Genomic DNA, 15106 nt, shown 5'->3' on the forward strand with positions numbered 1-15106 from the left:
TGTCCACCAACTCTTGTATTCTACTCTCTCAAGTGCTGAGTAAAGGGTTCTGTACACGGTGATCACTCCATGTGAACTCACTGTGGGCAGGGAACGTATCTGTTTATCGTCATATCGTCCTCTCCCAAACGCTGTGGTACTGTGCTTTGCACGCAGTAAGCGTTTTAGAAATACGATCGATCGATTGAAAGAACGAGCAGTAAGCGCTTTAGAAATACGATCGATCGATGGAAAGAACGAGCAGTAAGCGTTTTAGAAATACGATCGATCGATTGAAAGAACGAGCAGTAAGCGTTTTAGAAATACGATCGATTGATTGAAAGAACGAGCAGTAAGCGTTCAATAAATACTGACTGCTTGGAAGCTGATCCTAGTCTCTCAGAGAACGCTCCCTATTACCAGTTACCTTAGTCCATAATTGAATAGACCGACATTAATATAAATCAATAAATGACGCTCGAAGCCACACGGCTTCACGGAGAGAACAGGGGCTTGAGAGTCAGAGGTCGTGGGTTCTAATCCTTATAATAATAATAATAATAATAATAATAATGGCATTTATTAAGCACTTACTATGTGCAAAGCACCGTTCTAAGCACTGGGAAGGTTACAAGGTGATCAGGTTGTCCCATGTGGGGCTCACAGTCTTAATCCCCATTTTACAGATGAGGGAACTGAGGCCCAGAGAAGTGAAGTGACCTGCCCAAAGTCACACAGCTGACAAGTGGCAGAGCCGGGATTTGAACCCATGACCTATCTATTCTATTTATTTTATTTTGTTAATATGTTTGGTTTTGTTCTCTGTCTCCCCCTTCTCGACTGTGAGCCCGCTGTTGGGTAGGGACTGTCTCTATATGTTGCCAACTTGTACTTCCCAAGCGCTTAGTACAGTGCTCTGCACACAGTAAGCGCTCAATAAATACGATTGATTGATTGACTGATGACCTCTTGACTCCAAAGCCCGGGCTCTTTTCACTGAGCCAAGCTTATCAGTTGTGTGGCTTTGGGCAAGTCGCTTCTCTTCTCTGTGCCTCGCTTACCTCATCTGTAAAATGGAGATTAAGACTGTGAGTCCCACGTGGGACAACTTGATTAACTTGTACCTACCCCGGCACTTAGAAGAGCGCTTGGCACGGAGTAAGAGCTTAACAAATACCATTATTTTAAGCGCTTAATACAGTGCTCGGCACACAGTAAGAGCTCAATAATACGGTTGAATGAATGACTGAAAGAAATGCACATAAGTGCTATGGGGCTGTGGGCAGGGGATCAATCAATCAATCAATCAATCGTATTTATTGAGCGCTTACTGTGTGCAGAGCACGGGATGAATCAAGGGAGCAAGTCAGGATGACGGACAAGGGAGTGGGAGAAGAGGGAATGAGGGCTTAGTCAGGGAAGGCTTCTTGGAGGAGATGGGCCTTCAATAAGGCTTTGAAGGGGGGGGAGAAAGGGATGTTCTGTGGGACACAAACAGGGAGGACAACCCAGGCCAGAGGCGGGATGTGGTTCTCAAGCCCTCGTGCCATCCCGAGGCTTGCGATACCCGCTTAGGCTCACCTGTAAAAGGAGGTCTGGGTTCAAATCCTGCTGCTTCATCAGCTGCTTGACATGCCGCCTCCTCTCGACCAGCTTCCTGATCTCTCTGGGTAAAATGCCCAGTTCGAGGTCTGGATCCGGTAACTCCGGAACCTCTTCCTGGTCTCCGTCCTGGCAGAGAGACACCAGTTTACCGACTCCGGCGACCGGTTCGCCCCTCTATCCACCGAGTCATTCATTCGTCGCCTTCAGTGAGCGCTTACTGGGGGCAGAGCACCGGACTAAGCGCTCGGGAGAGGACCGGAGAACAAACGAACGGACACGTTCCCTGCCCTCAACGGCCAGTGACTGAATTCCCGGATGCTGACTCGAACGGCTACGGAGAACCGGAGAACGAAGCGTCTTCCTCTCGCGTCCCTAACGGACCTCTCTCTGATGATGGTGGCATTTATTAAGCGCTTACTATGTGCAAAGCACTGTTCTAAGCGCCGGTAAATATGTACAAACATATATACGGGTGCTGTGAGGAAGGGAAGTGACTCGCCCAAGCGCTTAGTATGTGCAAAGCACTGTTCTAAGCACTGGGGGGAACACAAGGTGATCAGGTTGTCCCACGTGGGGCTCACAGTTTTAATCCCCATTTTGCAGATGAGGGAACTGAGGCCCAGAGAAGGGAAGTGAGTCGCCCAAAGTCACCCAGCTGACTAGATTAGAACCCATGACCTGTGGCTCCCAAGTCTGTGCTCTTTCCACTGAGCCACACTGCTTCTGTACTTCCCAAGCGCTTAGTACAGTGCTCTGCGCATAGTAAGCGCTCAAGAAATACGATTGATTGATTGATTGATTGATCTTAGGCCGTGAGCCACCACGGGAGAGTTGCGAGCCACCCCCCACGACTTCCCCCGGCAACCGCTGCCACGGCCCTGCCACCTTCTGGATCAGATTGGGTTCGGCTATATGGTTGTACATATTTATTATATGGTTGTACATATTTATTACTCTATTTATTTATTTGTTTATTTATTTTACTTGTACATTTCTATCCTATTTATTTTATTTTGTTGGTATGTTTGGTTTTGTTCTCTGTCTCCCCCTTTTAGACTGTGAGCCCACTGTTGGGTAGGGACTGTCTCTATGTGTTGCCAACTTGTACTTCCCAAGCGCTTAGTACAGTGCTCTGCACATAGTAAGCGCTCAATAAATACGATCGATTGATTGATTCAGCTCAACACCTCCAGGCGTCCATCACTCCTTCGTACTTTACAGCGCTTAGTACAGTGCTCCTCACCCGGGGAGCGCTCAATGAATACGACTGACTGCCTGTCTCCCTTTCTAGACCGTCAGCTCGTTCTGGGCAGGGAATGTGTCATGCACTGAATCCCCACTTTACAGATGAGGGAACTGAGGCCCAGAAAAACTAAGTGACTTACCCAATGGCACACCGCGGGCAAGTGGTAGAGCTAGATTTGGAACACAGGTCCTCTGATTCTCAGGCCCATGCTCTTTCTTCTAGGTCGTGCTGCCTACTGTCCTCTCCCAAGCGCTCAGTACAGTGCTCTGCACATATTAAGCGCTCAATCAATACGATTGACTGACAATTACCCCGCTGGGCTGTAAGCTCACTTTGGGCAGGGAATGTGTCTGCTATACTGTGTCCTCTCCCGGGCGCTCAACACAGTGCTCTGCACACGGTAAACGCTCAATAAATAGGATACAGACTGGCTGACTGAGAAGGCCTGGCGTCTTTCCCGTCGGGACCCGGGGTCCTCGATGCGACTCGAGGCGGAAGCCTTCGCGTATCTCTCTCTCTCTCGTCTATAAGGTTGAAAGTTCACTCCTTGACCCCGGATTCCGGTCGATCGGCAAGGCTGGATTTCTCGTTGTAGCCTAGCAGGTAGTGACCGGGCCTGGGACTCAGAAGGACTTGGGTTCTAATAATAATAATAATAATAATAATAATAATAATGGCATTTATTAAGTGCTTACTATGTGCAAAGCACTGTTCTAAGCGCTGGGGAGGTTACAAGGTGATCAGGTTGTCCCACGGGGGGCTCCCAGTCTTCATCCCCATTTTCCAGATGAGGTAACTGAGGCCCAGAGAAGTGAAGCGACTCGCCCAAAGTCACGCAGCTGACGGTTGGCGGAGCCGGGATTTGAACCCATGACCTCTGACTCCAAAGCCCGGGCTCTTTCCACTGAGCCCCGCTGCTCCCCGCCCCGCCTCGGGTCGGCTGTGTGACTTGGGGAAAGTGGCGCTTCTCTGGGCATCAGTCGCCTCATCTGGAAAATGGGGACTGTGAGCTCCATGGGGGACAACCTGATGACCTCCCCCTCGTACCCCTCTCCATCCTCCCCATCTTACCTCCTTCTCTTCCCCACAGCACCTGTATATATGGATATATGTTTGTACATATTTGTTACTCTATTTATTTTACTTGTACATATCTATTCTATTTATTTTATTTTGTTAGTATGTTTGGTTTTGTTCTCTGTCTCCCCCTTTTAGACTGTGAGCCCGCTGTTGGGTAGGGACCGTCTCTATATGTTGCCAACGTGGACTTCCCAAGCTCTTAGTACAGTGCTCTGCACACAGTAAGCGCTCAATAAATACGACTGATTGATTGATTGACCTTGTATCTATCCCAGCGCACAAGACAGTCGTTAATACCATAATCAATATTATTATCCCTTAAAAGGCTGCAGACATGGATCGTAAACCGGATCTTAGCCTTTGCCCACTTGCCGTAAGTGAGAAATCAGCACATAGAACAGTGCTTTGCACGTAGTAAGCGCCTAACATGTACCCTAGATGTTATTACTATAATATCATATACTATACTATAATAATATATAATAATATAATATAATGATATAATAATAATATAGCAGAGAAGCAGCGTGGCTCAGTGGAAAGAGCCCGGGCTTTGGAGTCAGAGGTCATGGGTTCAAGTCCCAGCTCCGCCACTTGTCAGCTGTGGGATTTTGGGCAAGTCACTTCACTTCTCTGGGCCTCAGTTCCCTCATCTGTAAAATGGGGATGAAGACTGGGAGCCCCCCGTGGGACATCGTGATCACCTCGTAACCTCCCCAGTGCTTAGAACAGTGCTTGGCACATAGTAGGCGCTTAATACCAACATTATTATTATTATTATTACTATTATTCCCTAAAAGGCTGTAGAAACTCATCCTAAACGGCAACTTGGACTCTCCCCACTTGCCGAGGGCGAGGACCCAGGCTATCCCGTCCCCCACCCCGAAGTCGGCGGGTCGGATCCCGCCCCCGGCCCGGAAGTCCGGGGCGACTGACGGACCTCGGCGGCCACCCTCTGCACCGTGGTGAAGCAGATGTTGAACTCCTGGATGATGGAGGGGTACAGGCTGTTGAAGTCGAGAAGCAGAATGAACTTGTCGTAGAAGCCTGAAACGGGAAGAAAGAGCAGGGGTCGGTCCTTGCCTCACTCATTCACTCAACTGTCTTTACTGAGCGCTTCCCATGTGCAGAGCACTGTACTAAGCGCTGGGGAGGGGACAGTAGAACAAAGCTGGCGGTTCCAAAAAAGTTATTTAATCCCCATTTTACAGATCAGTCAGTGAGTTGTACTAATTGTACTCAGAGCGCTGTACTAAGTGCTCGGGAGAATATAACAGAACAGAGTTGGCTCGGCATCATAATATTAATAATAATGATGGCATTTATTAAGCGCTTACTACGTGCAAAGCTGGGGAGGTTACAAGGTGATCAGGTTGTCCCACATTATACAGATGAGGGAACTGAGGCACAGAGAAGTTAAGTGACTCGCCCAAAGTCACACAGCTGACAACTGGTCGAACTCATGACCTCTGACTCCAAAGCCACTGAGCCACGCTGCTTCTCTCAATCAATCGTATTTACTGAGCGCTTACCATGTTCAGACCACTGTATTAAGCGCTTGGGAGAGGACGAGACAACAGCGTTGGCCTCATCGTCAGCGCTTAGAACAGTGCTTTGCACATAGTAAGCACTTAAATACCAACATTATTACTATTATTATTATTAGGTATTTACTGGAGCGCTTCCTGCATGCAGAGCACTGTACTAAGCGCTTGGGAAAGTCCAAATACAACTGAGTGGGTAGACAGGTTCCCCGCCCACAAGAAGCTTCCAGTCTCGAGTCCCCACGTGCCTGAGATGGCCGGGAACACTGGAGGAGCAGGAGGGTCAGGGAAGGGTCATGGGTTCTAATCCCGGCTCCGCCACTTGCCTGCTGTGTGACCCTGGGTAAGTCACCCTACTTCTCTGGGCCTCAGTTCCCTCATCAGTAAAATGGGGATTGAGACTGTGAGCCCCGTGTAGAACAGGCGGAGTTGTACTTCCCAAGCGCTTAGTACAGAGCTCTGCACACAGTAAGCGCTCAATAAATACGACAATCAATCAACAGGGACTGTGTCCAACCCAATTTGCTTGTACCTACCACAGGGATTAGTACCAGTGCTCGGCACATACTAAGCGCTTAACAAATATCACAATTATTATAATTACTATTATTTTTATTACGGGTCTGCCCAGCCAATGGAGAAGCCCCATTAGTACTAGTGTTTGGCACATACTAAGCGCTGAACAAATACCACAATTATTATAATTATTATTATTTTTATGAAGGGTCTGCCCAGCCAATGGAGAAGCCCCATTAGTACTAGTGCTCGGCACATACTAAGTGCTGAACAAATACCACAATTATTGTAATTATTATTATTTTTATTAAGGGTCTGCCCAGCCAGTGGAGAAGCCCCATTAGTACTAGTGTTCGGCACATACTAAGCGCTTAACAAACATAACAATTATTATAATTACTATTATTTTTAAGGGTCCGCCCAGCCAATGGAGAAGCCCCATTAGTACTAGTGCTCGGCACATACTAAGCGCTTAACAAATATCACATTATAATTACTATTATTTTTATTAAGGGTCTGCCCAGCCAATGGAGAAGCCCCATTAGTACTAGTGCTCGGCACATACTAAGCGCTGAACAAATACCACTATTATTATAATGATTATTATTTTTATTAAGGGTCTGCCCAGCCAGTGGAGAAGCCCCATTAGTACTAGTGTTTGGCACATACTAAGCGCTGAACAAATACCACAATTATTATAATTATTATTTTTTTTATTAAGGGTCTGTCCAGCCAATGGAGAAGCCCCATTAGTACTAGTGCTCGGCATATACTAAGCGCTGAACAAATATCACAATTATCATAATGATTATTATTTTTATTAAGGGTCTGTCCAGCCAATGGAGAAGCCCCATTAGTACTAGTGCTCGGCACATACGAACCGTTGAACAAATATCAATTATCATAATGATTATTATTTTTATTAAGGGTCTGCCCAGCCAATGGAGAAGCCCCATTAGTACTAGTGCTCGGCACATACTAAGCGCTGAACAAATACCACAATTATTATAATGATTATTATTTTTATTAAGGGTCTGCCCAGCCAATGGAGAAGCCCCATTAGTACTAGTGCTCGGCACATACTAAGCGCTGAACAAATACCACAATTATTATAATTATTATTTTTTTTATTAAGGGTCTGCCCAGCCAATGGAGAAGCCCCATTAGTACTAGTGTTTGGCACATACTAAGCGCTGAACAAATACCACAATTATTGTAATTATTATTATTTTTATTAAGGGTCTGCCCAGCCAATGGAGAAGCCCCATTAGTACTAGTGCTCGGCACATACTAAGCGCTTAACAAATATCACAATTATTATAATTATAATTATTTTTATTAAGGGTCTACCCAGCCGATGGAGAAGCCCCAGTGCAGCTTCCCCCGGATAGTTTCACCCCCTAATCAATCAAGGGGACTTACAGACTGACTGCCAAACACACAGAATTGCACTGAACACTTTATTATTATTATTATTATTATTATTATTAATGATACTAATAATAATAATAATAATAATAATAATAATAATGATTGTGGGGTTTCGTACGTGCTTACTAGCCAGGCTTAGTGGATAGAGCCCGGACCTGGGAGTTGGAAGGACCCTGGTTCTAATCTCTCCCGCAACACTTGGTCTGCTGGGATTAGACGAGATTAATTTAACACACAGCATTGCACTGAACGCTTTAATAATAATAATGATAATAATGATAATGATTGTGGGGTTTGGTACGTGCTTACAAGCCAAGTTTAGTGGATAGAGCACGGGCCTGGGAGTTGGAAGGACCCTGGTTCTAATCCCTCCCGCAACACTTGGTCTGCTGGGATTAGACGAGATTAATTTGGATCTACCCCAGTGCTAAGAGCAGTGCTTGGCACGGAGAAAGCGCTAAACTACTACCATGACTATCATCATCAATCGTATTTATTGAGCGCTTACTGTGTGCAGAGCACTGTACTAAGCGCTTGGGAAATCCAAGTTGGCTACATATAGAGACAGTCCCTACCCAACAGTGGGCTCACAGTCTAAAAGGGGGGAGACAGAGAACAAAACCAAACATACTAACAAAATAAAATAAATAAATAGAATAGATATGTATTATTATTATACAGATATTATATAGATATTATATAGATATGATTATTATTATTGGTATGTGCCAGGCACTGTATTAAGCGCTGGGGTGAGTCCAAGCAAATCGGGTTGGACACGGTCCCTGCCCCACATGGGGCTCACAGTCTTCAGCCCCAGTTTCCAGATGAGGGAACTGAAGCACAGAAGCGAAGTGACTGGTCCAAGGTCACACAGCAGACCGGTGGTGGAGCCAGGATTGGGACGCAGATCAATCAATCAATCAATCGTATTTATTGAGCGCTTACTGTGTGCAGAGCACTGTACTAAGCGCTTGGGGAGTACAAGGTGGCAACATCTAGAGACAGTCCCTACCCAACAGTGGGCTCTCAGTCTAGAAGGGGGGGAGACAGAGAACAAAACCAAACATACTAACAAAATAAAATAATAGAATAGATGTGTACAAGATAAATAAATAAATAGATAAATATGTACAAACATATATACAGGTGCTGTGGGGAGTCAATCAATCAATCAATCAATCCCAGGCCCGTGCGCTACCCGCTAGGCCCCTCTGCTTCTTCCTTACTAAAGACCCTTTCATTCACCCATTTGGAAAGAATGGTGAACACAGAGTAATGTAAAATACGTGCGCATAAACTGGATCCTAATCCCAGCTCTGCCACGCCTCACTTCACTTCTCTGGGCCTCAGTTACTTCATCTGGAACATGGGGGTGAAGACTGTGAGCCCCACGTGGGACAGGGGACCCGATTAGCTCGCATCTACCCCAGCGCTTAGTACAGTCCCTGCCACACAGTAAGCACTTTGGCCTTCTTCCGCCGAGGACAACTTCCAGTTTGACGTGCTTTCCATTTTCTACTAGTAGTCTCCCTCGGGTGTGTTTCCAGTGAAGCGGGCGACGACCCGACTGAATCTCGAGGGAGGGCACACGAATGTCAGAAGTGGAACGATCCAACCCTCGTCGGCTTCCCGAGGGCGGACAGATAGCTTCTGGCTTGCTATGGGACGGCGCCCAACAGTTATTTCCACAGAAAGGAAAAACCACAATCAAGGCAGTGTCCACTGAGAAAGGGGAGCGAACGATGAACGGTCGAGTCGCTTCTCCCGCTCAAGCGTGGTTTCCGAAGGCAGACGGCGACGAGGGGAAAATACCAAGTGCCAGACTCTTGGCTAAACTCTAAATAAAGTCCTACCGGACATGAGAACACGTGGCCCAAGCGGGCTGGGGCGTCAGAAGGACCTGTATATATGTTTGTACATATTTATTACTCTATTTATTTATTTATTTTACTTGTACATATCTATTCTATTTATTTTATTTTGTGAGTATGTTTGGTTTTGTTCTCTGTCTCCCCCTTTTAGACTGTGAGCCCCCTGTTGGGTAGGGACTGTCTCTATATGTTGCCAATTTGTACTTCCCAAGCGCTTAGTACAGTGCTCTGCACATAGTAAGCGCTCAGTAAATACGATTGATGATGATGACCTGGGTTCTAATCACAGCTCCGCCGCTTGTCTACCTTGGGACAGTCAAGTTCAAATCTCCGTGCCTCACCTCATCTGCCAAATGGGGATTAAGACCGCGAGTCCCACGTGGGATAAGGACTACGCCCAATGTGATTAGCTTGCATCTACCTCGGCGCTTAGTATACCACCACTACGTATTAAACGTTTAACGATTTTTTAAGCAGCAGCATGTGCTTGGGAGTCAAAAGGAAGGCCCCACGCAACCAGGGGCTGGTTGTATCCCCTTGCCCGGCGGAGAGGAGGTTCCCCCCGGACCAGAGGTTCTGCTGGCCAAGTATCTTACCAACTTTGGGATCCAACACCAAGCCGCCGGCATAGGCTGCTTTTTTACGTCCTTTTTTGGGCTTACTGGGATCGCCTTCAACATCGTCCTCTTCCTCTCCCTGAGATCGGCAGAAAATTGGAACGAGTTTTAGGTGGCGAGATCCTCCGGGATATTTCCGATCCCTCCCCCACCTCTTTTGGAACATGAAATCGCAGTGGAAGGAAGCCCTCTTCACAGTGGACTCTGCGGAAGTTTTGACCCGTCGGTTTCTTGCCAATCTTTTTTTTTTAATGGGATTGGTTTACCCCTTACTACGTGGGTAGGGACCGTCCCTATATGTTGCCAAGCGCTTAGTACAGTGCTCTGCATGCAGTAAGCGCTCAATAAATACGACTGAATGAATGAAATGCTAGGCACTGTTATCATCAATCGTATTTATTGAGCGCTTACTGTGTGCAGAGCACTGCACTAAGCACTGTCCTGATCGCTGGGGTGGATATAAGCTGATCACATTGGACACACAGTCCACGTCAACACGGGGCTCGCAGTCTTCATCCCCATTTTCCAGATGAGGGAACTGAGGCACGGAGACGTTAAGTGACTCGCCCAAGGTCACCGAGCAGACAAGTGGCAGAGGCAGGATTAGAACCCAGGTCCTTCCAACCCCCAGGCCCGGGCTCTAGCCACTGGGCAACGCTGCTTCTCAACAGTCAACTGAACCCAAACCCCTGAACTGCACCTAAGTACCAGAGAAGCAGCGTGGCCTAGTGGATAGATCCCGGACTGGGGAGTCAGAGGTCGTGGGTTCTAATCCCGGCTCTGCCACTTGTCTGCTCGGTGACCTTGGGCAGCCCGCTTCTCTGTGCCTCAGTTACCTCATCTGTAAAACGGAGACGGAGACTGTGAGCCCCAGCTGGGACAAGGGACCCTGTCCAACCCGATTTGACTGGGTCCACCCCGGCGCTTAGTACAGTGCCTGACACATAGAATGTACTGAATATCATTTTAAAAAAAAAAGCCCACCAGTGTCTGGAACTCCAAGATGGAATCTTTTCCATCTCCCAGGAGCCAAGTGTCGGGTTTTGGTTGGGAAGCCGATGCGTGTGTCGAAAGAGGGGGTGGACCAAAACTTTAAACTCTCTGGCAGTCTTCAGTGCCTCAGTTTCCAAAGTCGTTGCCTTTCACCTCTAAGCTTACCCCCCACCCCCACCCCACCGACAGACTGCAAGATCCCCCTGGTATATCATACGCTTCCAGTCTACCAACTCCCTTATATTGTACTCTCTCCCAAGAGCTTAGTTCAGTGCTCTGCGCACAGAGGTCATGGGTTCAAATCCCGGCTCTGCCAAATGTCAGCTGTGTGACTTTGGGCAGCTCACTTAACTTCTCCGTGCCCCAGTTACCTCACCTGTAAAATGGGGATTAAGACTGTGAGCCCCACGTGGGACAACCTGATCACCTTGTATTCCCCCCGTGCTTAGAACAGTGCTTTGCACATAGTAAGCGCTTAACAAATACCATCATTATTATTATTATTAATTAGGAAAACGGATTGATTGTTCTGAAAAATGGGGATTAAATACCTGCCCCGGAATATGCCTACCAACTCTGTTCTGCTATATTCTCCCAAGCGCTTAGTGCACCATCATCAATCATATTTATTGAGCGCTTACTATGTGCAGGGCACTGTACTAAGCGCTTGGGAAGTACAAATTGGCAACATATAGAGACAGTCCCTACCCAACAGTGGGCTCACTAAGTACAATTACTACAACTCACTGACTGATCTGCAAAATGGGGATTAAATGACTTTTTTGGAACCCGCCAGCTTTGTTCTACTGTCCTCTCCCAAGTGCTTAGTACAGTGCCCTGCAACCAGTCAGTGCTCAATTAGTGCAACTGACTGATTGATAGAACTGAGCCTGTGAGCCCCACATGGGACAGGGACCGTGTCTAACCCAATCACCTTGTATCTTCCCCAGCGCTTAGTACAGTGCCTGCCACGTAGAAGGCACTGAACACGGCTATCGTTATTATTCGCGCCAGAACATCTGCTGTTTCTGGTGTAGCAATAGCTGGCCCATCCGCCTGCGACGGAATCAAAACATTCACAACGGCTGCCTCTGCTACAGGGTAGAGATGCCAAGCAGAAATCTCCATGCTCTGAGCCATAGCGGGGGCGAGTCAAAAAATTACATTTTTGGAAGATATGTTTTGACTTTGACCCTCGGGAGACGTAGCTGTTCCTCAACAACCCCTGGAAAATAGTAAGTTCCAGATACTTTGTGTGTCCTGGTGCTTCCTCTCCCTTTTCACGCATACGATTTTCCTCACAAAAAAAAATACAACTGTTCCAGGGTCTTAAAAAAACCAAAAAACCCTGAATGGCACCTTTCCTTCCTGCAGATGGGTGAGTGGAGACCATTTCGGGGTTTCTCTGTTCATTTTCTGTTGGCGGGGGGCTTGGGTTAGGGTTATTTATCTATTTCCACTTTGGCTGTATGGTTCTACTAATTTATTCTGATTGACCTTGTGCATTAATTTTCAGATGTCTGGCTGACCCAGGGCCTGGGGGCGACTTGGCTGTTTCTAACCATCCCCATCCCCTGTATATATGTTTGTACATATTTATTACTCTATTTTACTTGTACATATCTATTCTATTTATTTTATTTTGTTAGTATGTTTGGTTTTGTTCTCTTTCTCCCCCTTTTAGACTGTGAGCCCACTGTTGGGTAGGGACTGTCTCTATATGTTGCCAACTTGTACTTCCCAAGCGCTTAGTACAGTGCTCTGCCCATAGTAAGCGCTCAATAAATACGATTGATGATGATGATGACCGCACTTTGGGTACTTTCCTGGGAGACGGGATGCTGATCCCGGCAGCGGCACCGCTCTGACCTCATCCTCGGAAAACCCATCAACCCGTCGTATTTATTGAGCGCTCACCGCGTGCACAGCACAGTGCTGAACGGTTGAGCGAGACTAATATATCAGCGTGGGTAGATGTGTTACCTGGCCGTGACGACCTTACAGTGTAAGGTCTTTTAGACCTTACAGTCTTTTAGACTGTGAGCCCACTGTTGGGTAGGGACTGTCTCTATGTGTTGCCAATTTGTACTTCCCAAGCGCTTAGTACAGTGCTCTGCACATAGTAAGCGCTCAATAAATACGACTGATTGACTGATTGATTGACTGTAAAAGAGGAACCGCTAACTGATCCCTCCTTCAATCCAGGAAGACTTTGTCCATCTGCTTCAAGTGAACGGGGAAGAAAAGAAGCCCCCCAAACCTACGCAGTTCCCGGCAGATCACGATTATGGCCCGGGCTTCCGGACACCCTAAGTTCTCCAACAACGGTATCCCACCCAAGAAATATGCCCTGGAATCTGATTTGCCTGAACAAAAGCGTAGGGATAAAAAGGACATATCTTCCTTTTTTTCTTTTTCTTTCTTTCTCTCTCTCTCACACACACACGTGCAAGTAATTTAGACCCACCAGTCGCTGCTGAGGTTTTCGGAAGGTCTGTTTGTCGGGCACGATGTAGTTGTTCTCGTAAAAGGCGTGAAGCAGCAGGAATTCGTTGCGTTCCGAGCGCCCTCCCATCATGGTCCTTGACTATGGAAGAGGAGTAAAAACGCCACGTCAAACCCCAGAACCACCACCACACCAACCCATTTCCACAATTCCATTTCAAGGTGTTCGCTCCTTCCATCCTACTCTTTTACTGTATTGGTTGAGCGCTTACTATGTGCCAGGCACTGTACTAAGCGCTGGAGTGGATCCAAGCTCAACAGGTTGGAGCACTTCCAATCAATCAATCAATCAGCCGTATTTATTGAGCGCTTACTGGGTGCAGAGCACTGGACTAAGCGCTTGGGAAGAACAAGTTGGCAACATATAGAGACGGTCCCTACCCAACAGTGGGCTCACAGTCGAAAAGGGGGAGACAGAGAACAAAACCAAACATACTCACAAAATAACTTCCAGCGCTTGGAACAGTGCTTTGCACATAGTAAGCGCTTAAATAACACCATTATTATTATTATTATTGTATATATTTGTACAGATTTATTAGTCTATTTATTTTACTTGTACATGTTTAATACTCTATTTTATTACTGATGTGACTAACTATACTTCTACTTTTTCTAAGAGTTTTGACACCTGTCTACATGTTTTCTTTTGTTGTCTGTCTCCCCCTCCTAGACTGTGAGCCCGTTGTTGGGTAGGGACCGTCTCTAGATGCTGCCAACTTGGACTTCCCAAGCGCTTAGTACAGTGCTCTGCGCACAGTAAGCGCTCAATAAATACAACTGAATGAATGAATGCAGTCCCTGACCCACGTAGGGATCAGAGTCTTCATCCCCATTTTATAGGTGAGGTAACAGAAGAGGGAAGTGACTTCACCAAGGTCACACAGCCAAGTGGAGGAGCCAGCTTTAGAACCCGGGTCCTTTAGATTCCTAGGCCCGGGCTCTGTTATCGAGGCCTCTATTTCTCATGACTGGGCCTTGGCTTTCTTTAGCAATTTCATTCAGAGTTCTGAAAACAGTATATTAATGGTCTATTAATGCTCGGACTTCACTCTTACCTAGATTATTCCAGCAGGAGAGACACTTGCCCAACTTTAAAGGAGCCATTTTTAAAAGTTCAGCCAAATTTCAACCATTCTCCCCATTATTTTTTTTTTTACCCTGTCCGAAATCCAAAGAGAAGCCAGCTTTCCCGGCATTTCACGTAATAATAGTAATTACTAATAATGACGATGATGGTAAGTGTGGTATTTGTTAAGCGCTTACTATGTGCGGCGCTGGGGTAGACACAAGGTAATCAGGTTGGATGCACTCTCTGTGCCAAAGAGGGCTCACAATCTTGATCCCCATTTTACAGATGAGGTAACAGAGGCCCAGAAGTTGGGTGACTTGCCCAAGGTCCCACAGCAGACAGGTGGTGGAGCTGGGATTAGAACCCAGGTCCTTCTAATAATAATAATAATAATAATAACAATAATAATAATAATAATAATAATAGTTATATTTGTTAAGCGCTTGCTATGTGCCAGGCACCGTACTATGAACCCGGGTGGATGCGAGATTACGGTCATGAGTGAAACTTATCCACGGCCCCGAGTTCCTTACTTAGATATACTGCTGTGATGATTTATTCATTCATTCATTCAATCGTATTTATTGAGCGCTTACTGTGTGCAGAGCATCAGCAGCATCATCATCATCATCAATCGTATTTAT

The 15106-nt window shown here is 46.6% G+C and overlaps 1 protein-coding gene and 1 non-coding gene across 2 annotated transcripts in view; both read right to left on the reverse strand.

Moving 5' to 3' along the window:
* POLA1 (DNA polymerase alpha 1, catalytic subunit) overlaps window positions 1-15106 on the reverse strand; it is a 302830-nt gene that overhangs the window by 239507 nt on the left and 48217 nt on the right. The window contains exons 22-25 of the mRNA XM_038757398.1: window positions 13353-13472; window positions 9872-9971; window positions 4851-4957; window positions 1561-1710 (exon numbers count right to left, since the gene is read on the reverse strand). Coding sequence (XP_038613326.1) covers window positions 1561-1710; window positions 4851-4957; window positions 9872-9971; window positions 13353-13472 — 477 coding nt within the window. The remainder of the gene's footprint in view (window positions 1-1560; window positions 1711-4850; window positions 4958-9871; window positions 9972-13352; window positions 13473-15106) is intronic.
* Window positions 8995-9126, reverse strand: LOC119937917. Its single transcript, XR_005454287.1, has one exon.

The sequence above is a fragment of the Tachyglossus aculeatus genome, chromosome 15, assembly GCF_015852505.1.
Source record: "Tachyglossus aculeatus isolate mTacAcu1 chromosome 15, mTacAcu1.pri, whole genome shotgun sequence".
NCBI lineage: Eukaryota > Metazoa > Chordata > Mammalia > Monotremata > Tachyglossidae > Tachyglossus > Tachyglossus aculeatus.